This window comes from Gopherus flavomarginatus, chromosome 5, assembly GCF_025201925.1.
Source record: "Gopherus flavomarginatus isolate rGopFla2 chromosome 5, rGopFla2.mat.asm, whole genome shotgun sequence".
Taxonomy (NCBI): Eukaryota; Metazoa; Chordata; order Testudines; family Testudinidae; genus Gopherus; species Gopherus flavomarginatus.
Window position 1 is genome coordinate 47,375,017 of NC_066621.1, and position 26,282 is coordinate 47,401,298.

Genomic DNA, 26,282 nt, shown 5'->3' on the forward strand with positions numbered 1-26,282 from the left:
GCTGTATGTGCCAAGAAAGCAAATGTTGCCAAGGAATATGGGCTCCAAGTTAGAGAATTATTGTATTATCTTCTCCAGTTTATCTTCTAGCAAGCTGGTGTGGCTATGAATTGTGTCTTGCCATTTGCATATAGGCTGAAGCTGCATTCTCAAGGGGAGAGTTCTGGGCATGCACACAATGCAGGACCTGTGCCTCTTATTCTTTGTGGGTGGTGAGGGGGGGAAATTGTATGAGGAAACTAAGTCTTTCAGTCAGTAGAGATACAGGTGCCACGTTGAGAAGGGTGCAGTAAGAAGTATAGTTCTTCCTTTAGCTATGATACTAAATTGATGTCTCCTCTGACAGCATCCCAAGGTTAAGGGGTGACTATCCTCCAGACTTGTGGTGGAAAGACTTACCTAACACTCACTCTTTCTTAAAGAGGTAACAGCCAAGATTTATGTGAGTTACTGCTGAGGACCCAGTGTTCAGTCCTGCAAGCTGAGCATTCTGGCCCTGATTCAGGAAAGCAGTTAAGTACATACGTTACATTAAGATGTGAATTGGCCCACTGACTTCAATAGGACTGCTCATGTATTCTTAAGTTGAGCACCTGACTACCTGCTTTGCTGAATCAGGTGGAGGGTGCTCAGCACCTTGCAGGATCAAGGCCATAGACCTCTGTCCTGCCAATACTAATATGCATTCTTCACTTAAATTGTTAATTGGCTTTAAAGGGACAACTCACAAGTTAAGCCTGTTAAGTGTGTGCAGGATCAGGGCTATAATCGTTGCTCCCTTTGCTTTTCCACAGTCAATGTTCTAAACTAACTGAAGCATAGGTGCTCCTAAACTTAATTCTAGGGAAGGCCATCTGCCTCCTTCACAGGGGTAGGAAATACCCCCTACTATCACTGACAGTGAAGAGGAATGTCTGCTCTTACAAAATGACCTCTTCTTACACAGCACTTATTTTCCTTACTCTGTTGGAACTCAGAACTTCAGACCCAGCCTCTTCACTGTACACTAGTGTAGACAACTGCTCAGAAAAGGAACAATTTAGCTCAGTGGTTTGAGCATTGGCCTGCTAAACCCCAGGGTTGTGAGCTCAATCCTTGAGAGGGCTACTTAGGGATCTGGGGCAAAAAATCAGTACTTGGTCCTCCTAGCGAAGGCAGGGGGCTGGACTCGATGACCTGTCAAGGTCCCTTCCAGTTCTAGGAGATAGGATATCTCCAATTATTATTATAATTTCATCTCAGCATTGAGTGGTGTTTTAACTTTAACACAAGGAATAAGGAATTTCAAGTTTAGTGGACACTAAAAGCCTAATCCAGAAACTGAAATTGGATTGGGGAAAGGGAATAACTAAATACAATTCTGTAATAATCACTAAACAACTTGGCTACATTTCATAAAAATTTTTATTAAATACTGTTACTGGGTGAAAATTTCTTAAAAGGACTGAAGGAAAGGGAAACTGCCTACTTGACTGTCAGGCATGCTTCCATCCATCCATACTTTAATTAAACTCCAATGCTGGACTGTAAGTGGATTTCATCTTTCAAATGCTTCCTTGGAAGAGATTAGTGGCTGGAAAGTGAAATCCTTCAGTGGCTGGTGTATGAATGGCTTGCATCTCTCTAATTCCTAAACAGTCCAGTTGGAGGCTTGCTAGTGTTGCTTTTTGGTCCATATGGCTGCAGTATGAAACCATCCACCCACTGCTTATTTCTCCAGAGGGGCATAATTCAAGAGCTTCTCAATCAGATCCACGTGGGCTAGCAGCATGCGACGGCAACAGTATCTCTTCAATCCTAGGGCGTCCAGGGCATCCCTGACAATGAACAAATGACACAGTGAAAAAGCATTCCTTAGAATAGTAGCATTGAAAGTGGCCCTAAGCGACATACTTAAAACTTTAAATTTAAGAGTGACAACATACTTTAAACTAGAGTGACACTAGAAACACAGGGTAGTTAGCAGCTTTTAAGAGGTCCTGCTCAGTCCTGGACAGGGATCTTATTTATGTTAATATTCTTTCCCAGTGTTGTTGCTGAGCAGGATACATAGCTGAAGCCTGCTCTTCCTGTCAGACTAATTAAAGAAGGGGGTCCAACCCTCTCTGTGGAACTGAAGTTAAACACAGAGTCAAAGTGACATTGATATTTCCACCCTGTTCTTACAGGTGGTAAATCGGACTGCCTAATTCCCATGGGGACACAATTAACTGCTTTTGGAAATCCAAACGCTCTATGTCTAGTTCAGAAGGATTCTCTCCACTATGAAAGACAATGTCAAACTCAACCCATGACCAGTCTGCTGAATGCAAGTTTTTCCAGCTAGGAAACATCTTTTTAGACTTCATGGTTGTGAACATGACTTTTAAATAAGCCCATGCTTACAGTATTATAACTGAGTAAGGGGACTTGGTTTCACTATTGTTGCAATTGGTAGCATAGAGGGTGACCTATTCTGGTTTAAAAATCTGGATGACCAGAAACATTACCCTGGTTAACAGGGATGCTGTTTAGAAACTTGTACTATAACAGCATCCCCACTACTGTGATAAAAGCCTTAAACTGTCTGGGATTTTAAGCCAGTTACTTGGATATAGTTTGGTCACATCTATACTAACTAGGAACCCGGCTAGTGTAGTCGTAGCCCAAGTTCTAGAGCCAGAAGCCCTTCTTCTGATATTACAATGGTGTACCTCCACAAAGTTGAATTGCTCCAGATTTACACTAGTGAGATCAGAACCAGGTCCACAATATGTCAAAACAATCCTATCAAGTCTCAAACATACATTTCTGCCACATACAAATAGTTCATGATGGCTTTGACATTCCTTTAAGTAGAGTTACTTAAATTAAAGACTGAAAAAACAAATACACTATCTTGGAACTGAATGGTAATTAGTAAGCTACCACTGAAAAGAGCCATGATAAATAGCTATTAAAATGAGCATTATAAAAAATTATAAAAAAAATTCTTAGAAGCCTGCTCTGTATTGTTACTATAGGCTATAATTAACACTGTAACACATGCATCTGAGGAAGTGGGTATTCACCCACGAAAGCTCATGCTCCAAAATGTCTGTTAGTCTATAAGGTGCCACAGGATTCTTTGCTACTGTAACACAAATTGCCATAATTTCTTTCCTGGACCTGTAGTATCTGAGCTCAACAACATCCATTGGTGTCATCTTTCTGGAAGGGTACTTGCAAGTATGCACTCCAGGATAGCAATGGGATTTAGGAAAAGTAATGCCTGGCACATTCATCGAACACAACTGACAAATGAGAAATAAAATCTCAGTTGTGAGATAAGTCTTTTCTACAACCTTGGCAAGAAGCTCTGAAGAGGCTAAAGGGGTGGATTAGGAATCCCCATGTGTTTAAAGGCTAGTCAAGGGAAGATTTTAGGTTTTTTTTTTTTTTTTAAACTAATCTCAGCTTCGTAGTCTCTCTGGTAAAGCTGGGAGTCTTAAGCCCCAAACTTCATTGAAAGCTAGATTTGTTAGAAATTGTCTTAATGGGAAACAGACTATGCAGAATAAACACTGGAAGTAGTAATACATAATGAATTGTCAAATGCATAATGAATTATTTTTTCTGATCTGCCAATTGTACATAAATCATTTGTAATTTTTTTACCAACTGTTATGTGATTTACTTTTAAATGACTTACGAAAGGAAAGATTATTTTCAGTGCAGAGTGTTATGCTTCCTAATGTTCAAGCAGACACTTAGGATCTGTCTGGTACATAATTGAGATTTATAGTGTGACTTGAGAGAAGTCTCCTTCAAGTTACAGGATAATTTTAGTTCTTGGGCAGCTCCAAGTAGACTGTGTTAAATGTGGAGTAGCGTTATGGTTATCAACCAAATATTGAGCAAGAATTATGTGATTAATCATTTCATCTGAAGAATAGAACATACTCCCAAAAAACCCTCAGTCAGCTCTCAAAGATGACTAGCAAATTTGGGTGTCCAACTTGAGACACCTTAAAAAGGGCTTGACTTTCAGAAATTACATACTTCAGCACACAGCTCAAGTGGGTAGATACTCAAAATTACTAGTTACTTTTGACAATCTTGGCCTCCACTTATCTCCTCCTCTTTCATGTATTTTCCAGTTGCAGTCCTGATGTAACAAACTGCTAGCAAAGATGAATTCAGTTTTTTCTCCCCCATACAGTATTCATCTAAGGGCACTGCTACACAAAGTATACAGAGGTGCTAGTGGCTGTAAATGTAGCTGCTCTACGCCAGTGATAGAGAGCTCTTTCACTGGCTTAACTACTCCTGTCCCTGTGAACGGCAGTAGCTCGTTGGCAGGAGAAGCTCTCCCGCTGACATAGGGCCGCCCACACCAATGCTGATATTGGTATAAATTATGTCACTCGGGATGGTGTATTCACACCCTGAGTGATGTAAGTTATGCCAACATAAGCTGTAGTGTAGTCATAGCCTGAGATTGTTGGGTCTTTACTCAAGCCTCTGATCATCCCTTTGGCTAGGTGGCAGAAGGATTCACTAGGTGACATAACAGCTTTTTTCTGCCTGTATGGTTGAAGGAACAGTGGTGTGGCTTTGTGGTGAAGTCTCCATTATAGCTCCCCCTTCAGCTATTAGAAAAAGCACTGGACAGAAAGGGTAGTTTTTTTAAGTTGCTGAACACTTATTGACTTCAATAAGAGATGTGAGTGCCAAGTATACCTGAAAAATCAAGTGGTGGGTGCCCTCGTTCATTTTACAGACAAGATGTAGGAGGGCTGGTGAAAACTCTTATAACCCTGCAGGAAACTTAACAAGCAGGGAAAGCAGTCAAGTGGCAAAATAGGGCCTGTGAATATTTACACACATACTTTAGGCACTACCCCAATGAAGTCAATAGATGAATACTGAAGGCCTGTCTATGCTACAAAATAAGGTCAATCTACAGCCACCGCAGCAATTAAATCGGCTGTTAGTGTCCATGCAACCCTCCTTCTGCCAGTGGTGTACATCTTCACCAGGAGCGCTTGCTCCAACTGCAGTGGGGCATTGTGGAGCACTGACAGCTAGAGCCAATGGCACTGTGTGCCCAGGGTAGGGATCAATTTTACAGCAGGAGCTTGCCAGAAGTGAATTGACATTCTTGTCAGTTTCACGGCTGCTGTTTCACATTTTCTCTCCAGCTCCCCTTGAGCCCAATGCCCTGCTGACAGTGCAGGGCAGGGGGGGGGGGAAGAGCTGTGAACCTCGTGGCTGACTGTTAGCAATGGGGCCGGGTCTCCAGTGTCTACACGGACATTGCACCACCCTAGCTACATCAACCTACGCTCCACATCTCTTGTGAAGGTGGTGTTATTAAGTCAATGTAGTCGGCAATTTACATCAGCAGGAGCACTATTTTAATATAAGTCAACGTAAGATGCCTTATGTCAATCTATCTCTGTAGCATAGACCATGTCTGGCTAAGTCTTTGCAAGATTAGGGCCAAGGAACATAAAGAAATACTTACCCTTCTGTGTACTCTGCTTGCAGAAGGCCAAGATATGCCTCCCACTTATTTCCAACTATTTTGCCGCAGGTGAAGCATCTGACTGGGATAATCATTTTCTTGCAGTAACTGTCAAAACATTAACCAAATAACCTGTTTACCACTTGGGAATACATGTCAGAATGCATTTGATGCATCTATAAAATATCACCATGGAAGTTTTTCACATAGGACAAAAGGGAGGTGGGAACTCCAGAACTGCACCACAGCTGGAAGAGTCAGCTCCACCACTCAAGTATAAACATTCTCCTTTTGTTTATTTTAATGTTACTACTGGATTGATTAACCTATTATTATTATAGAGCAGCTGTATGCCAAGTTTCAGCCCACATGCAGTTTTAACACAATCCCGAGGGTAGGTCTGCACTTACCACAGTGTGCAGAGTACAGGCATTACACACCTACCTCCACACTGCCGTGAAAGGCAGGCTGCATTTCCATCCTCCATGTGGTATGTACACAGTGCAGTGAATGGCCCCAGCAGCTTCCCCACTGCTGGAGCCTTTCCCTATTGCGGGAGTGGAAAGGCTCCGGGAGCGGGATGGTAAATTTACTAAAAAGAGCCATGTAGGAGGCACTCTGAGGTACCTAAAGAACCTGTGTAGGGCCCTTTAGAGTATATCTACACTGCCCCCATTACAGCACAGCCAAGGCAATGTTGTGACATGGGCAGTATAGGGGATGTCTGCACTACCCATGTTACCATGGGGCCATGGCGGTGCTGTGACATGGGCAGTGTAGACAATGCTTTATTGCTGGGCAAGAGCTCTCCCAGCAATAAAACCCCCCACTCCTAGCAGCGGTGGTAGCTTTATCGCCAGGCGCACTGTCTATACTGGTGCTTTTCAGTGCTAAAACTTTTGTCACTCAGGAGGGTGTTTTTTCAGACCAATGAACGACTAGTTTTTGCCCTGAAAATGGCAGCGTAGACACAGCCTCACTCGTTTAAGCCGCTTACACCGATGGTATATGGCGTCTGCGCTCTAGGCGCTGCCCTGCGAGACATACCTTGGATTAGCAATAATTAAAAAAGGGGGGGGGGCGGCATCTGAGTGGATCCAGTGCCATGGAACAGGAGCTCCGCGCTACAGCGGTGCTAGAACCAGGGCTGCAGGCTGCGGCTCCCGGCTGGTTTGTTTACAGGAGAAACAAGAGGGTTCACGGTGGGGACCTGGGCCGCGGCGCCTGGTTCCAGGCCCTGACGCGGGACCGCGGGCCGCTTCCTAACACTCCCCCTCCCCGGGGCCGCGCACGGGACAGGGCCCCGCCTTACACCCACCCCCCACATGGATGCGCCGGCCCGGGAGCGCTCGTTGCCGGCGGAATAGGGGGAGGGGACACTCGGGGCTCCCTGGCCAAGCACCGTACCAAGCGCGCGCGCGAAGCCGGGGGAGACCCCGGAGGGTGTCTGCAGGGAAGAGGCGCGGGCCGGTCCCAGGTGGTTGCTCCGGGCGGGGGAATCGCTCCTGGGAAGAGGGTGGTGACGGCGGGGCCCGCTCCGCGGCCCGGGGACCAGGCAGAGGAAGTTGGTGCCCTCCCCGAGTTAGTGGGTCCAGTTACCTCAGCAGAGCCTGCACCGCCTCCGGCAGCTTCACCCCACGCGCCGCTGCTGCTCCTCCAACGGCAGTTGCCCTGCTGTCGGCGATACCACTATACCTGATTTGGCGGGGGAGAGGGTCGGTGACGAGACACAAGGCACAATGCAACCAGGGATAATAGTGATCTACGGCATAACGCATGTCTGTGTGGGGAGATAACCCCCCCAGCTTCAGGATGGTACATCCCAAATCGACGGCATCTCGGTTGGCTCAAGATAGCGTCGTTCAGGGAGGGTTCGCGATTCGCGTGCGCTGAGTGGCAGCTGGCGCTGTCGAAGCGTAGAGCGCCCAGCAGCAGCTGGAGCAGCGGAGCACAGAGGCTGGAGGCGGTGGCGGTGCAGTGTCAGGTATCTCTCTTCACTCCTAACGATTCCCATGCGCTCTCTGCAGACACTTGTTGCTTGGGCTTTAATAACGGGATGTAAAAGAAGTCAGATTTCTCCCCCTCCCATCTCCCAGCCCAGCTAGTGCTTGGGTTTGTGCATGAGTGGAAAGTGCAACTGGTGGCTGCAGCTCAGCACCAACAAGTTGTGCCTGCTCGCGGGGGGAGCAGGGAGGAGAGGTAGAGCTGAAGAGGGGCTTCTCTTGGTTGGTTCAGGGCATTCATCACCTGTTGTTGTTTCGGGGTGAGGTAGGGCAGGGCACGGGGTGTTTCTGTTTTGGGCTCTGCTAGTTGTAGATTCCTTTTTTGCAATGCAAGAAATGCCCCTAAGGTTCTGTAGTAGTTGGCAAGGACATGCCCCCAAGGCTGCTTGGAAGCCGTGATGACCAGCTGAGATTTAAAAAAGAAGCAAACGAACCAAAAAAAACCCACAGAGTGCAAAATCCCTTATCCTAATGGGGAGAGACTTAAAAAACACCCACACAAAATCTGTCCTTGGAAATTAATCCGACCTGATTTCACAATGCTGTCTAGTATTTTACTAATATGGTGCTTTTGATTCGAGTGAGTGACACTTGATAGATCTGATACTTGATGTCATAAAAAACTTATTATGTACAAATACAAATCTCTCAAGCTGAAGTAACCATTCCAAAGGTCAGTGGAGGTGTGCCCCAAGGCACCCTACATTTGCAGGAAGGGAAGTCTGATATTCTGCTTTGTATTTTAATAATTTTTCTATTAAAAGTGAAGTTCCTGAATCTGGTTGCCTGCAAGCAATTGTGGAGGTATGTGCACAAATAAAGTCACATACTCTGCCAATTTAAAACAGACATCAATTATTGGTAGCAAGCAAATGTGTTTATCTGTTACTAATAGCACACACAAGTTTTAAAAAATAAATAATTTAAAAAATCCAAGTTCTTTGGCACTCTGTTTAGTTTTTACACTTCTCTCAGCTTGTGTGAAGAAAATCACTGTGGTTTGTTTTACTCTTGTTTATTGTCAGTTTCACTTCCATGTTCTTAGTGATGAATTTCTTATGCAGCAGGGGGATGTTTACTGGTTTAAAACAACTGTTGTCATTTAAATTAAAACAAAATGGGGAGTGTTCTAATTATTTTATGTTGGTAAGAGAGTTTATTTTTACATAATCTAAATGAGAGCCAAATTAAACTTGAAAATGGCCCTGTAAGGGACAGATGTTAATGTGGCTCATGTTGTTAATGTAAATTTGAAAGACAATGTGTGGCCAAAGTAAATGTTCCAATTTAACACTGGCACACACCAGTCTTGGCTCATTTCCTTTGTGCTAAGGCAGTAGAGCTCCATCTAGCACTGTTAAAAAGCTGCTGCAATATCTAGGGAGATGAGCAGGGAAAGAAAGGGTCATGCCCCACTGAGGAGGAGTTGAGGGGTTGGTGTAGACAAGGTGACAAATGATCTCATTGTGTACCCCAAAAACTAAGAGACTTTTGGTAATGTGTAAAGATGTGTCTTAAATTGTTTTGTTTTGTTTTGTTTGTTGGAGGTATTTCATTAGACTAAGTTAAAGATATGAGTAATGTGAGGAAGTGTATTAGTAGCAGAGTATATGTGCTTAAAATGTGCCAGCATTAGGGGCACATCTTGTTGTTTTTTTTGGGGGGGGTGACGATTGTGAGGTAGAGAATCAAGTCTGACTCTTGACAATTCTTACTGTCTGCTTGTTACAACATTAACATTATGCTAATTTTTTTTATTTAAAATGGTAATTTTCTTTAGTTTCTGAGATTTGATACAATGCACAATGTGGAGCCATTACTGTCTAGCATATAAATAATTGTCTTAATGCACAATTTATGTTAATACATCTTACATGACTCTTATTTTGAAAATATAGATTATTGACCCAATCAATACGCAGAAACTCCAGACCCAGTTTGAACTGTAGAAGAGCAAATACTTCCATTATAACAAATGAGGTTTGGGATTATAAAACCACTTATAAACAATTCTAAGCACCAGCGAAGCGACTGTGATTTTTGCAGTTCCAGGAACAATAATTATCTTTAGCTGTGAACAGAATGAATTGACTTGGCATAGGTAGCAGATGAACTGCTGAGAGCCGTAGATTCTGAGGCCAATGAGAACTGTGTGTGTGTTCATTATTTATTTTTCTCCTTTGATTTTTTTTTTTTTTGTGAACTTAAAGATTGTGACTTGATATCTTTTCAGAACTGGGGCTCTACAGAAATTCTCTCGCTGAACTGCGAAGAGAAGTGTTTGTATTTGCAAGCAGAAAGTAGGAAGTGAGAGTGGGAAAGGCAAGTGCTCTTGCTGGTGGTTTGTGACAGAGTGGTAACTCTTCAGGTAGGTCAAGGCTTTACTGTTAAGTTGTGGAAATGTGTTTATTAATTTTAAGGAAGACAAAATTGAATTTTAACCTGACAGCAACTTTCGGACTTAAATTCTCAGACATTACTTCATTTGCATCTTCATCAAGAAAACATTACTATGCTCTAGACGTGGTATTAATTTTAACATCTGATCTGTACTGTGTGTACAGCCTACCCTGGCTGGGTGATGGGCTTAATGATCTAATAGATTTTATGTTCTCCTTTGATGTTGTGAAACTTAAGGATTGTTATGTTCTGTGAACTGTAGAGATTTCTACGTTTGAGAACATTTTATGCTGCACGTTGTGTATCCTGTTATTCTGAGCGTATTTGCTTGCCAAGCCACAACGGGCTGTTTAAAAGATTTGTGTGTTTAAAAAGCAGAGTCAGTAATTTATAAATCTTGGCACATTTTTGTTAAGGTGATTCCTTGCTACTTGGTTGAGTGGATAGCTGCATCCCATGGGATTTCCAGCTCCTCTACCCTTAAATATTTTATATGTTCTAATACTAACCCATGCTCTTTGGCACTAAATCAAATTGGGTCTTACTTGTAAAATATCTCCTTTTGCAAGTATTGGAGTTCTCTGTGCCCCTAGAAGTGTGTAGTTATATCTCACATGCCAAGAAGTTTTCACACTGTACCATTCCCCAAGCCTTCCACCACTTTAAGTAAGTGGCAGCCCCCTGATCTTTGTGTCTTTGAACTGTTATCAAAGGTTGCAGAATGCTTCATATGGCTCAGAACTAATGACCCTATCAGAGTGCTCCTCAACAATGGGCATAAGAGGGTCGTCTAGATAGAATTGGAACAGGTGGCGGATTGTGGACTAGTTTCTTATTTTTGTTTGATTGAATAAATTGCTTCTCTCTGATGAGTAAAGATATGTGACACGAGACCCTTTCCCCTACCGCCAACACATTTTTGGAGGGGCATCTCTTAAAGCAAACTTTGCCATTTGTGCTACTTTGTTATGAAATTACAGACATCTGTATAACCCATTCTCTGATTAATGCGCTAGACATTATGTACGTATAGACAGGAGCGGCACCAGGGTTTTTGGCCCCCTAGGTGGGGGTTCTTCCGCGCTCCCGGTTGTTGGCGGCAATTCTGCTGGGGGGGGGGGCGGAATCCTTCCGCGCTCATGGTCTTTGGGGCACTTTGGCGGCGGGTCCCGGAGTGAGTGAAGGACCCGCCGCAGAATTGCTGCTGCTGACCCAGAGCACGGAAGGACCCCCCGCCGCCGAATTGCCGCCGAGGTCGGCAAAATGCCGCCCTCCCAAATCCTGGCGCCCTAGGCGACTGCCTAGGTCGCCTAAATGGAAGCGCCGACCCTGCATATAGATTCTCTTTGATGCTGGCATAGCTTTTGAAGGCTACTTGTACTTACCTTGGTGTGAACACTGTAGGGGTTGAACACATATTGAGGACTTTGGATGGATGTAGACCTGCAAAGTACAGCTAGGCATAGGGTATAAAACACTCATAGCGATGAATACTTATATTATACATGTTTGATACAAGGCAGATGCTCCTTCCTACTCTTTTTCATAAAGCACTTTCTGTGGAATACTGTAGTCTGTTGTTCTAGCAGCCACTCTGTTGCCCTGGGGCACCTTTGCTTCTCAAGTGAGAGGGTTAAGAATATTCAGCCAATTAAGTGACCTGCCTGGCTGAACCATCTCTAAAGTGTTTTCATAATGTGTGAGGGCAAGTGACTTTCTGTATCTAGCCATGTTGAAAGGCTGCATCTCCTGTGACCTTCTCCTTTTGTAGTTTGTATTGCAGAATGGTGGCTTGATAGATGCCTGCTCCGCCTGCTGGTAAAGCTGAGGAACTAAAGCATGTATCTGAAGGCTTCCTTTTCATAATCCTCTGAGGAGGGAGGGAGGGTGTCTGTGTAATAGAGAGAGATTGTACTCTCTTGCAGGTATAGGGTGACCAGATGTCCTGATTTTATAGGGACAGTCCTGATTTGGGGGGCTTTTTCTTATATAGGCACCTATCACCCCCCATTCCCATCCTGATTTTTCACACTTGCCCTCTGGTAGATAGGTAAAATTTTAAACCAGCACCCTTTTAAAAATCTGTGGACATTTGGCACTTTGTCTAATTAGAAACAGAAGGTCCACTTCCTGCTTTCTCCTTTGGTCATTCAGAGAAGAAATATCTTTATTGAAGTGTTTAGTCCATCTCAGGGAGAGTTGGTTCATCAGAAGTGTCAATCTGATGCCTTAAACACGGGTGGTATCCTATCAGTGCCACACTACTGACTCTTAAAGGAATCAAGGAGAGTGAAAAATCTTAGAAGAAAAAAGTGTGTGAATTTTAGGGATCAGAGGTTGCAGGCAGGGGGTGGAGGAGAAAGGAATTGCTGGTTTCTTCTTTCACTCTCCCACCTACAAAGTGTCTACACTACAAAGTTAAGTCGACATCGAGCCTCCGATTTAAGCAAGTTGATCTTACGTGTCCACGGTACGTTCATTGTGTTGGCGGAGTGCATCCTCACTAGCAGGACTTGCATTGATGCATGGAACACTGCACTGTGGGTAGTTGTCTCACAGTGCACATAGCCAAGTAGAATTTTGGGTTGGGCTTGCAGTTCCCTTGTGGGACCAAAACATTGGTGCAGGTGGTTATGGAAACATGGTATTAACCTCCCGTGATGCACTTACCTCCCTCCCTCCCTCCCTCCTTGAAATTAACAGCAAACAAACCAGCCTTTTTCGTAAGCCTGGGTTACCTGTGCGAACGCCATAGCACGATAAACATGGACCCTGCTCAGCTGTACACTGCTGATGTGATCATTACAAACACCTCACGGTATTTACACAGCTGATGCATGAGCTGTCGCACAGAACAATGTGATGCCACGCAAGCAGGAAGACATAGAGCAGAGCAATTTGCAGTTGTTGGTGGCAGTCATGCATCACCTTGACATGGTTCAGCGCAGTTTCTGGGCCCGAGAAACAAGCATTGACTGATGGGAGGGCATCTTTGTGCAGCTATGGGGTGACGAGCAGTGGCTGCAGAACTTCTGAATGTGTAAGGCCACTTTTCAGGAATTGTATAAAGAGCTTTCCCCAGCTCTGAAGGGCAGCTATACTAAAACGAGAGCTGCTCTGACACTGGAGAAGTGAGTGGCGATAGCTGTGTGGAAGCTTGCAACCCCAGACTGCTACTGGTCAGTGGTGCATCAGTTTGGAGTGAGTAAATCTACCGTGAGATCTGTTGTGATCCAAGTTTTCAGGGCCATTAACAGACTTCTGCTAAGAAGGGTAGTGACTTTGGGTAACGTGCAGGACATAGTGGATGGTTTTGGCGTGATGGGGTTCACTAACGGCGGGAGGGCTATAGATGGAAGGCATATCCCTATCTTGATAGACCACCTTCCCAAAGACTAAATAAACTGAAAAGGGTACTTCTCAATGGTGTTGTAAGCGCTGGTGGATCACAATGGCCATTTCACTGACATCAATATGGGAAGGTCGGGAAAGGTGCATGACGTGCACATCTTTAGGAACACAGGTCTGTTCAGAAAGCTGCAAGTAGAGATTTTCTTTCCAGACTGCAAAATAACCATTGGTGATATTGAAATGCGAATTGTGATCCTGGGAGACCCAGCCTACCTCTTGCTTCCGTGGCTCATGAAGCCGTACCACGGCAGCCTGGACAGCAGTAAGGACTGGTTCAACCATAGGCTGAGCAAGTGCATAATGGTGGTGGAATGTGCCTTTGGATGTTTAAAAGGTTGCTGATGCTGTCTGCTTACTAGGTTAGACCTCAGTGAAAGCAATATCCTCATTGTTATTGCTGCCTGCTGTATGCTTAATAATATCAGTGAAACAAAGAGAGAAAAGTTTCTGCTGGGGTGAGGGATTGAGGCAGATTGCCTGGCAGCCAATTTTGAGCAGCCAGACACTAAGGCAATAAGAAGAACATATTGAGGTGCTCTGTGTTTCTGTGAGGCTTTGAAAGCCAATTTCAGCAATGAGTCAGAGTAATGTGACACTTATCTGTGTTATTCCTTACCAAACTGTCCCCTCCATTGCATTTTGTCTCCTATTAAACTCCACTCCCACCAACCAAGCCTTTTCTCCTCAGTCTGTTAAGTTTTACTATGCACACAAACACACTGAGACAGCAAAGAAAAGTAAGATAACCTGGGGTAAAAGGGCTGATAACACTGTGAGGGGGAGAAACCAAGGAAAGCTTGCTTACAGGTGCACTGCAGTAACAATGAAAGATATGGGAATGGCCACCTTCTGGTGCTTGTACCCTTGCCTGGTGTTGAGTGCAAGGGACACTGAACTTTCTGCCTCGCCTCATAGGACATTTGGGAGAGGAGGATGTAGAACTGAGCAAAGATGGCAGCAGGTTCAGCATAGACTGCAGAGGGACTTTAGTGGACGAAATAAGGCAGCCCTTCCCAGAAACCTTCTGTAAAGGATTGCAGAGTACCTCCATGAAAGCTTCCTAGAGATCTCCCTGGAGGATCCCCATGCACATAAATAGTCTTTTTTGGAGAGCACCCTCTGTGTAGCTGGAATGGCCACCAATATTCACTCCACCTACTTTTTTTTGGTCAGATTAAACATAAAAAATAATAGCATGTAACCTCTACAGTTTGATTGGAAATGTGTACTCACCAGAGGTGCCTTCCCCGGTATCATGCTCCACCACCAACTGGTCCTGTGAAGTGTTGGGCTCTAGGATTAAAAACAGTTCTTGGCTGTAGGGCAGAATGGATCCTCTGCTTGCCTGCCTCACATTCTCCTCCTCATCGACAATGTCCTCCTCGTTGTTGATTGAGGTTGCCCAGGGCTCCTGGGAGGTAGCCATGGAGCTTTTTGGGGTAATACTGGGGCCAATAATTGCGTGCAGCTCCTCATGAAAATGGTATGTCTGTGGCGCAGAACCAAAATGACTGTTTGCCTCCCTTGTCTTCTGGTATGCTTGCCAAAGCTCCTTTATTTTCATGCGGCACTGCTGTGTGTCCCTGGGGTAGCCCTTCTCCCCCATCCTCCGTGCAATTGTGGATGTCAATGTTTCTTCTGCTGGATCGGAGCTCTGCCTACACAGATTCTTCTCCCCACACAGCAATAAGATCCACCACCACCTGTGTGCTCCATGCTGGAGCATGTTTGCGGCCTTGAGTCTCCATGCTTAACTGTGCTGGTGAGTTCTCCACACTGATGAAACAGGAAATGAAAATTCAAAAGTTTCCTGTGTACCCAGCTGACGTGCAGTGGAGTTGAAAGCGCTTTCCAGAGTGGTCACAGTGGAGCACTGTGGGACACCTCCTGGAGGCCAATTTGTTCGAATTACACAATGCATTGTTGACACTATCCCCACGTCGACCTGCGGATGTCGAATCAAGGGCTGTGCCTCTCGCGGAGGTGGAGTACAGAAGTCGACTTTACAGGCCACTTAGGTCAGCGGAAGGGACTTAGTAGTGCAGACACATACGTTACTAGATTTACTTAATGCGGCTTATGTCGACCCAAGTTTGAAATGTAGACCAGTCTCTGCCTACAAAGGATTTACCTTCGGTTACCACTAGGCCTTGTGTACCACACAGTAGTGCCTCTCACTCACTGACATTCTGTCCAAGCAGGGATGAATGTGACTACTTCTGCAACTAGTCAGCACTGCTTTGGAAGGGGCCAGAAGGCTTGCTGCACAGTAACTCCTCCCCCCCTTCACTTAATTTCTCCCCCCACCCCACATAAGACATGAGAATGTTGTTTTTTTTTTTCCTCCTAAGCACTCCACCCTCTGCTGGATAAGGGGGAAAGGTCAGAGCTGAAAGCTTGACTGGATGCCCTTTACACCAACGGCTGACTGGGAAACTTGTCCTTTTTGCCCTCACTTGATGTATCTTCTGCATCTGACAATGGAGTGGTGGCAGAAGGTCAGAACAAAAGGAAGGAACGATGATAGAAGGAATGAATGGTCTACTCTGCTGGGCTTCTCGATGCATTGCATTGTTTAACAGCTCCATCAGGCCTCCCCTCCCCCCCACAGCCCATGCACTGTTTAATAGCTGTCCCGGCCCCTGGATTTAGTGAAACGAATTCAGAAGCTGCTGAACCTGTAGAAAGAGGGGAAATATGACTATAAGCTAGGGAATATAACTTCAGATTTCACAGTCATACAGAAAAGCCTGATACTGCTGATTTCATTAAAAGCAACATTTGCAGCTTCAAAGCAGGGTTTAATACTTAGTGTATTTTTAAAAAATATGTTGACCTTATCTGGTAAGCCTGTAATATTTGTTGTAATGAAGAGCAGCTGCTGAATAAATACGTATAATATCCATTGCCAATTCTGAAAGCTGTGCCGAGACCTTGACTTGTTTGAAGTGGGGCTGCTATTAAAGGCAGGTGGCATGCTGTTTATTCTACACCTTGTTAATTGCATTTTTTTCCCAGTGTAATTTGCTCCTAATGGGGGCGGAATGAACTCAATTTTGCACACATAAACTTCATTAGTGACGACCGATGGAAAGGATTCAAGAGTTGCTTTCTATTATTGGCATAACGTCCTTTTTATATAAAAAATATATGTTGAGTAGCAGATGTTAAAATCCCCAGGTTTTAGGAAAATAAAACCTGTGACAGTCCCACCAACATATCCCAAATGTATATATTTCACTGTAATGCTGTGTAAAACATTGTGCTGGATGTAAAGTTTGTTCTATTGTTCATGTAAAGATTTATTTTATTTTTAGATTGTAATCTCTTTGGGACAGGGACTGTCTTTTTTTTTGTTTTTGTTTGTTTTGGGTCATGTTAGTACAGCACCTAGCACATTGGGGTCCTGGTCTATGACTGCGACTTCTATGTGCTACTGCAATACAAATAATTAATACTAACTGTTTTAAAAGATCCCTTTGGAAAGTAGCAAAAATTACTGCATTTCTTGTCAATCTTTGGAGACAAGGGTTCTGATTTTGGGCGGGAACAGAGGATGGGAACCAAACTGGCATTAAGCTGTGTTCTGTGGCAAGTTGTCGCCTCTGGTGTAAGTCTGAGCTGCCTGAGGGCTGCTGTAATTTGACTTGCTTCCCCAGGCCCACAATGGGTCTTGGCCCTGGGATTAGAGAGTAGCTATAGAGCAGTATATTCTGCCCATGCCCCTCCCCAGTATAAGCCCTTATGCCAGCTTTATTCTGTCTGGGAACACCTTTTGCACAGAGAGCATTCTCAGAGGGTACTTTACACTCATTTTAATAAGACTTTTTTATTTTGACAGTGTCATAAAGGGACGTTAGCATAACTGAGAATCAGGAGTTGTCCATTGGATGAGTGACATCATAAAGAAGTTTTTGTCACAGAAACTATTGTGAAAGGGTGCTTGCAAAAAGTGCCGTAGGTAGAGTGAGTGAGGTGTGTGTGTGTGTGTGTGTGTGTGTGTGTGTAATTCTAGATCTGCCTTTCCCTGCAATGGTCTGTGTTACTTCTCACAGAAGACGTGAGATGGGAGAGGACATAAACAGAACCCCATGAGGATCCCACCCGCACTCCTCAATTTCCCCAGGTGCAGATGTTTAACCTGTTCGGTGCTGCATTGATCTGATATGTTTGGTTTCAGCAAGGTTGTTTCAAGGCAAAACTAATTTTTGCCTGTCTTAGTCTTGTTTGTGCAGTGAGGTGATTGACATGGCTTACGAAGAAAAGTCTTGATGACATGAATATATCGCTAACTAAGTGACTATTTCATGTAAAAAACCCACAGACAAAAAACTCCAAAAACTCAGTAATATCCCATGGCAACATTTTAGTCAATAAGACTGCTCCAGCTGTCCATCAGCTCTGCCATTTCCTGCAAGTGTCCTCAGATGTCATAATAATTATTCTCCTTCATGGGGTTACTTTGTTACATTTTGATAGCACCTTTCCTTCCAAAGAACCCAAAAGTGATTAGCAACTCGTGGTCTTGATTCTGCCAGGCATGAGTAAGCATGTGTAGGATTGGTCTCCAAGAGCTTGATCGTGTTCCTGGAAATCAGAAGCATATCTAATAGAAGCAGAAACATTCATACAGTACCATGGAACCATGGCCATCTTCTGAGTGGAAAGGTCCTAGCCACATTAATAACCAGTACGTACAGTACTAAGGCGAGAGAAATATTTTGGTTAAGGATACTACAGCAAAACATGGTTCTTTTAAACAGGTGCTCTGGTTTTCTGAGCTCATTAATGATTGCACAAAATATCAGAGCTTTGCTGATTTCTTTCAAGATCTTATGAGAGAGACCCCCTATATGTGATACTGAATGTGTGTCTTGGAATGGTGAATTACTGAGTCCCTAATGGGATTGAATCTTGTGGTTCCAGAGGATTTTTGTGATTGCATTTCAAGCCTGATGTTAGGCTATCCTGTCTGCATATCTTCTATGAAGGAGTCTTCTTGCCCCTTGCAAGACTGCATAGCAACATTAGGAGTGGGAACTCCAACTGTAAGAAGGAGTCAGTTGTGGCTGAATCCATGGATTTGGGGTTGGAGGAGGCCCATGGATCCTAATATTTGGATTCAAGCTCCCGGAACTAGGGAAGAAGTAGCATTGGTAGGGCAAGGAGCTCAGCAGGCAAATTCACCTTGTGAAATGTTCCCATGCCGTGCTCAGATTGTGATGCTGTATGGAAGCTTCAGGCCAGAAGCTTCCCCTGCCAGTGTGCGAGAGGCCTGTCACATCTTGATGAGAGATGATCCTCTTTTTAAGCAGCCATCCCTGTCGGGAAGCAGAGCCTGAAGTCTTGTGGTGAAGTGGGATTCCAGCAATCGGCATGAAAAAAGGTGTAAACACAAAGGAGATAATATATCACTCGGATGAAATGGGCCATTGCACGTCCAGGTTTGTTCCGTCCATAAGGAACGTTCCGTTTATTGAGTTGCTGCTTTGTTTTGTTTTTTAAATTAAAAAACAATCAAATGTTTCATAAAATATTAACAGGCGCTGCTTCGGCATCACTCATCAGATTAAGCATGTTACTTTGTGTGCCCTTAGGGTGATAAATCTGCTCAGTTTGGTGGTTCTATCACCTTAAGAATGCATTAAGGCGACATGCTTGGTCTCACAAAAGGCGCTGAAGCTATTGCATTGCAGAAACAGTAACTGTAGGGGTCCAGCACTTAAAGTGCGGATATTAAATTGAAATTTAGCAGAGGGATAGTCCATTGAATCACTCTCGTTGTATTAATTTTTTTAATGAACTTTATGATATTCAAGTGGTGGCTGCACATGCACAGTAACTACTCTGCAAAAGGGTTTTTATTGCACTTACTTAAATGATGGCCAGGAACTGTTATGTTCGAATGGGTAAAGAGAGAAAAAAGGCTATTTAATCCTTCCCACACCTTTATAAATATGGATTCCGAAGCTGATTTGGTTTCTAGTGAGTGTTTCTCTCCTTCCGCCCCTTTCAAAGTGCCACTACTAGGATTTTGCACTGGTGTAACAAGGGGCTGCAGGTCATGATATGAGATGCTGTGAGGGGGGTCGGGTGTGGTAGGAGCGGGGAGGCCCCAGAACTGTAATAGTACAGGGAGGAAATTTGACAGCTTACTGGTGAGATGCATTTGGGGCCTCAGGGGATGTTGCATTAGGGATTGAGATGCATTGGCAGAGCTGTTCAGGGGAAGCTTTCACAGAGCTTTCCAACAGCGTGATCAGCTCCACCCACTGGTACAAGCCAGCCCCCTTCCCCCCCCCTTTTTTTTTTTTTTTGCAAGTGTGTGGTGATATAGTAGGGGGAGGGAACTTGCTGAGTTATATACAGTACCTTGGGTAACTGTTGTATCATATCATTAATTCTAAAGGAACTCTTGCCTGGTAGAGTGAATTAAGGACTGAGAGTCAACTTTGAATTTCCTGGCTGTCAGTGTGTGTCACCTCTTTAAACATTCTAAGTAGTAGTGTGGTATTTGTGGCGTGTTCTAACTCTTGCATTCCCAGGGTGAGTGATTAAATCATACACCCGAGCACGTCAGGGAACAGTTATTCAAGAGTTTGTACTGAAGGGCAGGCTCTACTCCATCTGATCTGATATGCTGCTGCAGATACACTTGCCTGTGGTAAGTAGGAATAATAAAAGAGAGCCTTTGATCATATGCCCCAATCAGCACATTGTCTGTAAAGATGGATAACCCCTTTCAGAACAGTAGACTGATAGTTGGTAGCCAGCTATGCTCAGGGGCTGAGTATTTTGCATTCATGTTTGGTCTGAGTAAAACGGCAACCTTGATCAAATTTTATGTTTATCTGTTAGCTACCTTCCACTCCTGCCCAGCCAAAACTGAGGCAAGATCCCCTCCTTCTTCTCACCTGCCCCTTCCAAAATTAAATATGAAAAGCCACTGAAATTTCTTTGGAGAGTATTTTCTTTATCTCCACCCAGGATATACCTGGCATTGTGAGTAATCCTGAACGTCTTTCATGTCTTAGCCCTGGTCTGCGCCATGAGTTTAGGTCGAATTTAGCAGCGTTAGATCGATTTAACCCTGCATCCAGCCACAAGACAAAGCCTTTTTTGTCAACTTATATGGCTCTTAAAATTGATTTCTGTAATCCTCTCCAACGAGGGGATTAGCGCTGAAATCGGCATTGCCGGGTTGAAGTTGGGGTAGTGTGGACGCAATTAGACGGTATTGGCCTCCAGGAGCTATCCCAGAGTGCTCCATTGTGACTGCTCTGGACAGCACTTTCAACTCAGATGCACTAGCCAGGTACACAACCAAAGTTCCGGGAACTTTTGAATTTCATTTCTTGTTTGGCCACTGTGGCAAGCTCATCAGCACAGGTGACCATGCAGTCCCAGAATCGCAAAAGAACTCCAGCATGGACTGAACAGGAGGTACTGGATCTGATCGCTGTTTGGGGAGACGAATCCGTGGTATCAGAACTCCATTCCAAAAGACATAATGTCAAAATATTTGAAAAAATCTCCAAGTGAATGATGGACAGAGGCTACAACAGGCACCAGCAGCAGTGCTGCGTGAAAATGAAAGAGCTCAGGTAAGCCAATCAAAGAAGCAAATGGCCGCTCCAGGTCAGAGCCCCAGACATGCTGCTTCTATGATGAGCTGCATGCAATTCTAGGGGTGGCCCCTACCACTACCCCACCCCTGTCCGTGGACACCTGCAAGGGAGGAGTCTCATGCAACAGGGATGAGGATTTTGGGGACGAGGAAGATGAGGAGGTGGAAGAGGATGAGGATAGCATACAGCACGCAGGTGGAGAAAACATTCTCCCCAACAGCTGGGAACTGTTTATCACCCTGGAGCCAATACCCTCCCAAGGTGGGCTCATGGACCATGAAGCTGGAGAAGGCGCCTCTGGTGAGTGTACCTTTGTAAATGTAATGCATGGTTTAAAAGCAAGCGTGTTTAATGATTAATTTGCCCTGAAGACTTGGGATGCATTCACGGCCAGTACAGCCCCTCCTTTTAAATGCCAACCAAACAGGTGCTTGGTATGGGAAAGGAGGGTGCTGATGTTTGAAACCATTCCCATATGTTATGAAGGTGGAAGAAGCTGAAAGGCTATGGCTTACCATGGCGGCTTGCAAGCTGAATTCTGTTGCCTGGCCCTGCGTGTGTGATCACTCACACCAAACTGGCAGGCCCTCAATATAAGAGGCAAAATGCGACCTTGTAGTGAAAGCACATGTGCTATGTAATGTTAACAGCTTGGTTCACTGTCCACCCATTGTTCTCTAAAATGTGTCTTTTTAAATACTACTCTCCCTTTTTTTCCTCTCGCAGCTGCAAATGTTTGAACGCTCCCTCCTATTATCTCCATCCCAGAGGCTAGAGCAGATAAGAAGGTGAAAAAAATGCACTTGCGATGAAATGTTCTCTGAGCTCTTGCAGTCCCCCTGCAATGAAAGAGCTCAGCAGAATGTGTGGAGGCAAACAATATCAGAGTCCAGGACAGCAGAAAATGAATGCGAGGACATGAGGGACGAACAAGAAGAGAGGTGGTGGCATCGCGATGAGAGGAGGCAGGAAAAAATGCCGAGGCCGCTGTGGGATCAAACTGATATGCTCCGGAGGCAGGAAAGGCAGCAGGAGCACAGACCGCCGCTGCTGCCCCTGTGTAACTGCCTGCCCTCCTTCCTAAATTCCTTAGCCTCCTCATCCAGACACCCAAGAACGTGGGGTGGAGAGGGGATGTTTCTGGGCACCCACCACTCCACCCGAGAGGACTGCCCAAGCAACAGAAGGATCGCATTCAATAAGTTTTGAAGTGAAGTGTTGCCTTGTCTTTCCCTCCTTCCCTCATCCACCACCCCACCTGGTGCTTCCCTCCTCCCTCACCCCTCCCGGGCTACCTTGGCAGTTATCCCCCTATTCATGTGATGAATTGATAAAGAATGCATGATTTTAAAACAATAATGACTTTATTGCTTCTGCAAGTGGTGATTGAAGGGGAGAGGGCGGTTGGCTTACAGGGAAGTAGAGTGAACCAAGGTGGTGATTTTCATCAAGGAGAAACAAACAGAACTGTCACACCGTAACCTGGCCAGTCATGAAACTGGTTTTCAAAGCTTTTATGATGCACAGCGCACCCTGCGGTGCTCTTCTAATCGCCCCAGTGTCTGGCTTCATGTAATCAGCAGCCAGGTGATTTGCCCCAACCTCCCACCCTGCCATAAATGTTTCCCCCTTACTCTCACAGGTACTGTGGAATACACAGCAAGTGGCAATAACAATTGGAATACTGGTTTCGCTAAGATCTAATCGCGTCAGTAAACTGCGTCAGCACACTTTTAAATGTCCAAATGCACATTCTATTACCATTCTGCACTTGCTCAGCCTATAGTTGAACTGCTCCTTACTACTGTCCAGGGTGCCTATGTATGGCTTCATGAGCCATGGCGTTAAGGGGTAGGCTGGGTCCCCAAGGATAGCTATAGGCATTTCAACGTCCCCAACAGTTATTTTCTGGTCTGGAAAGTAAATCCCTTCCTGCAGCTGTTCTAACAGACCAGAGTTCCTGAAAATGCGAGTGTCATGTACCTTTCCCAGCCATCCCACGTTGATGTCAGTGAAACGTCCCTTGTGATCCGCCAGTGCTTGTAGCACCATTGAAAAGTACCCCCTGCGGTTTATGTACTGGCTGCCAAGGTGGTCCGGTCTCAAGATAAGGATATACGTTTTGTCCATTGCCCCACCACAGTTAGGGAATCCCATTGCAGCAAAGCCATCCGCTATGACCAGCACATTGCCCAGAGTCACTACTCTTGATAGCAGCAGCTCAGTGACTGCGTTGGTTACTTGGATCACAGCAGCCTCACCGTAGATTTACCCACTCCAAATTGATTCCTGACTGACCGGTAGCTGTCTGGTGTTGCAAACTTCCAGAGGTCTATTGCCACTTGCTTCTCAACTGTGACGGCTGCTCTCAACTTGGTATTCTTGCGCTTCAGGGCAGGGGAAAGCAAGTCACAAAGTTCCACGAAAGCGCCCTTACTCATGCGAAAGTTTGACAGCCACTGGGAATCATCACAGACCTGCAACACTATGCAGTCCCACCAGTCTGTGCTTGTTTCCTGAGTCCAGAATCAGCATTCCATGGCATGAACCTGCCCCATTACCACAATGATGTCCAAATTGCCAGGGCCCATGCTTTGAGAGAAGTCTGTGTCCATGTCCTCATCACTATCATGATCATGCTGTCGTCGCCTCCTCGTTTGCTTTTGCAGGTTCTGGTTCTGCACATACTCCAGGATAATGTGCAAGGTCTTTACAAAGCTCACAACAGCAGTGGTGAGCTGAGTGGGCTCCATGCTTGCCATGGTATGGTGTCTTCAGGAGAGCAGAGTTGCATCCGAAGCAGTGGATGATGATGGATGCCACGAAAATAGATATTTATACCGAACGACGAGAGGACATGCGAGGTGGATTCATGGCCCTAGGAGAGCAGAGTTGCAGCGGAAGCGGTGGTTGGATGATGATGATTAGCAGTACTCCTGCATCGTCTGCTGAAAGCAGTATGGCATCTGCATGGAAAAAAGGTGTGAAACGATTATCTGCCTTTGCTTTCAAGGATAGAGGGTTAACTGATGACATGTACCCCAAACCACCTGCGACAATGTTTTTGCCCCATCAGGCATTGGGAGCTCAACCCACAATTCCAATGGGCAGGGGAGACTGCTGGAACAGTGGGATAGCTATGAAAGTCCGATGCTAGCCATGGTACTGTGGATGCACTCGACCGACTTAATGCGGTTAGTGGGGACGCACACAATCGACTGTATAAAATCGACATTATAAATTTGACCTAATTTCGTAGTGTAGACATACCCTTAGTCAATTTATGCTAGACCAGTGATACTCAGACTATCGCTTTCAAGCCGCAAGTGGCTCTTTAATGTGTCCCCTACGGCTCTTTGCAGTGCATGATATTAAAACAGTGTGATTTAATTATTAACTCAACAGGATGCTTTTACTCTTAACTAATTAAGTTATCGACTTGTGCTAACTTATTACTTTATTTGCTGTCAGAATAATATATAGATATAAACTAAATATTTTCCCTGTCATTCACACTACTGTGGCTCTTTTGGGAAATGTTGATCACTAATTTGGCTCCTGAACCACTGAGATCTGAATGTCACTGTGCTAGCTAGACTGTAACTCCAAGGCAACCTAGGTCAGTTTTTTTTTTTTTAAACAGAGGCTGTGGGTATTGTAATGAATAGAGCCCTGGACTGGAAGGTGAGACCTCGGTTCTGTTCCTACCTCCGCCGCTCACCCGCTGTGTGACCTTGGGCAAGTCACCTCTGCTTTCTTGTCTTGGTTTCCCCAATCGTAAAAGGGAATAACATTTACCCTGTAAAATGCTTTGAGATCTGATATGCCTCCTCACAACTGGAGGCCAGGAGCAATCTCCCCTACTGGATTGGATTTAAAGCAGGCTCAGGAAGGAAGGAAGAAACCAGTTCCCAAGGGGGCTCAGTTCAAGGCAGTGATTTTCAACATTTTGTTTGGTGGCCCACAAAATGAAAAACTTCCCATATCCCACAATCTTCTGTGGTTGCCGAAGAGTGTAGGATGTTGGTCACAGGATGATTTTTTCAGCCATTTTGTTGGAGGCGCTTGCAGTGTAGGGGAGCTGGAGGTGATTCTTGAGCACTGGGCCGTATCGGGAGGCTGCAGAGCTGTCTCAAATGCCCCTTGGAGCATTGTTTCTCCCAGTCTAGTGCTAAACTGTATCTGAGGGAAACTTTACCCCAGGAGAAGGGGGCACTTGGATGACTGGGCATCTGAGAGCCAAAGCCACTTGAAGGGCAAGGTTAGCCTAACTCCAGCAGGAGGGGATGTCGTTTGGATAGCCACTTGGTCTCAGCTCAGGCTCTGGAGCACAGTTTTCCTCTCCTGAACACCATGTATGCTTTTGAAATCCCAGTGATTCTTGGAGTTCATCTGCAGACTCTTATTGTTCTGTTAGAATAGTTCTGTTTGCTTTTAATGTTTGTAAAGGGTTGTTTTTGCAGCATCCTGCATTTTGAACTGTATTTTGGGCTGGGTAGTAGGGCTATGTTTCAGTGGAAATTACATCTTCTACTCACCATTATGCTCTGCTACAGGATTGAAGTTGCACTGCCTTCTGAGTATCCCACTCTCAGTCCCTGGCACAGATCCTGGAAGCAATTGTTCTGTGAGGCTTCAAAAGGCCTTTGGGAATTCCTTGGGGAGCCCAAGGGAATTGTAGAAGAGGTCAAACTCCCATAAATCCCTGGGAAAACTCTCATAAGCCCGGTGCATGCTAGTGCCATATTACATCCAAGTCTTTTTCTTAAAATGGCAGCCAGGATAAGCTCTTAGTTATTGCTTCTTGGCAGCAGGGAAGGTTTTATGTTGTTGTTGATTTGTATTGTGGTGGCACCAAGGATCCCCAGTCAGGGCCCCGGACCCTGTTGTGCTAGGTGCTGTACAAACAGAACAAACAGAGGTCCCTGCTCCAAAGAGCTTGCAGTCTAAGGGCTTGGCTACACTTGTGAGTTAGAGTGCATTAAAGCAGCCCCAGGCACCCTGACTCATGATGCATCCACACCAGCAAGGCACATAGAGCGCCCGGGCTCCACGGCTGGAGCGCTCCTGATAATCCACCTCTACGAGGAGTGTAACGCTTGCTGCGCTCTGGCTAGAGCACCGCGGCGCCAGTGTGGACGCCCTGGTCTATTCATGCAGTCCGATCAGCCTCCAGAAGTGTCCCACAATGCCTGTTCTAGCCACTCTGGTCATCACTTTGAACTGTACTGCCCTGCCCTCAGGTGACCAAGCATCAGACATGCCCTTTAAATTCTCTGGGAATTTTGAAAATCCCCTTTCTGTTTGCTCAGCAAGGTGTGGAGTGCTCTCAGCAAATCTTTCCAGGTGACC

At 45.1% G+C, this 26,282-nt stretch overlaps 2 protein-coding genes across 6 annotated transcripts in view; one reads left to right on the top strand and one right to left on the bottom strand.

The window, feature by feature from the left end:
• Nucleotides 1-1,386: 1,386 nt before the first annotated feature.
• On the bottom strand, nucleotides 1,387-7,256 carry POLR2L (RNA polymerase II, I and III subunit L). Of its 2 annotated transcripts, none has more exons than XM_050952982.1 (3): nucleotides 7,088-7,256; nucleotides 5,489-5,596; nucleotides 1,387-1,817 (listed from the first exon to the last, which is right to left on the bottom strand). In XM_050952982.1, the coding sequence occupies exons 2-3, from the start codon at nucleotides 5,581-5,583 to the stop codon at nucleotides 1,709-1,711; spliced, it is 204 nt and encodes a 67-aa protein (XP_050808939.1). In that variant the 5' UTR covers nucleotides 5,584-5,596; nucleotides 7,088-7,256; the 3' UTR covers nucleotides 1,387-1,708. The 2 variants fall into 2 exon arrangements, with proteins under 2 accessions (XP_050808939.1, XP_050808940.1); XM_050952983.1 differs by lacking the exon at nucleotides 7,088-7,256 and adding an exon at nucleotides 6,807-6,827.
• Nucleotides 7,257-7,268: 12 nt separating this feature from the next.
• The window catches only part of TSPAN4 (tetraspanin 4), a 689,771-nt gene continuing 670,757 nt past the window's right edge, over nucleotides 7,269-26,282 (top strand). For 2 of the 4 annotated variants that reach the window (XM_050952935.1, XM_050952940.1), the window contains exon 1: nucleotides 9,766-9,859. The gene's annotated coding sequence lies outside the window, so the exon portion shown is untranslated. Of the gene's footprint in view, nucleotides 7,473-9,765; nucleotides 9,860-26,282 lie in introns of those variants that run through there. The other 2 variants (XM_050952934.1, XM_050952936.1) reach the window with 2 other exon arrangements.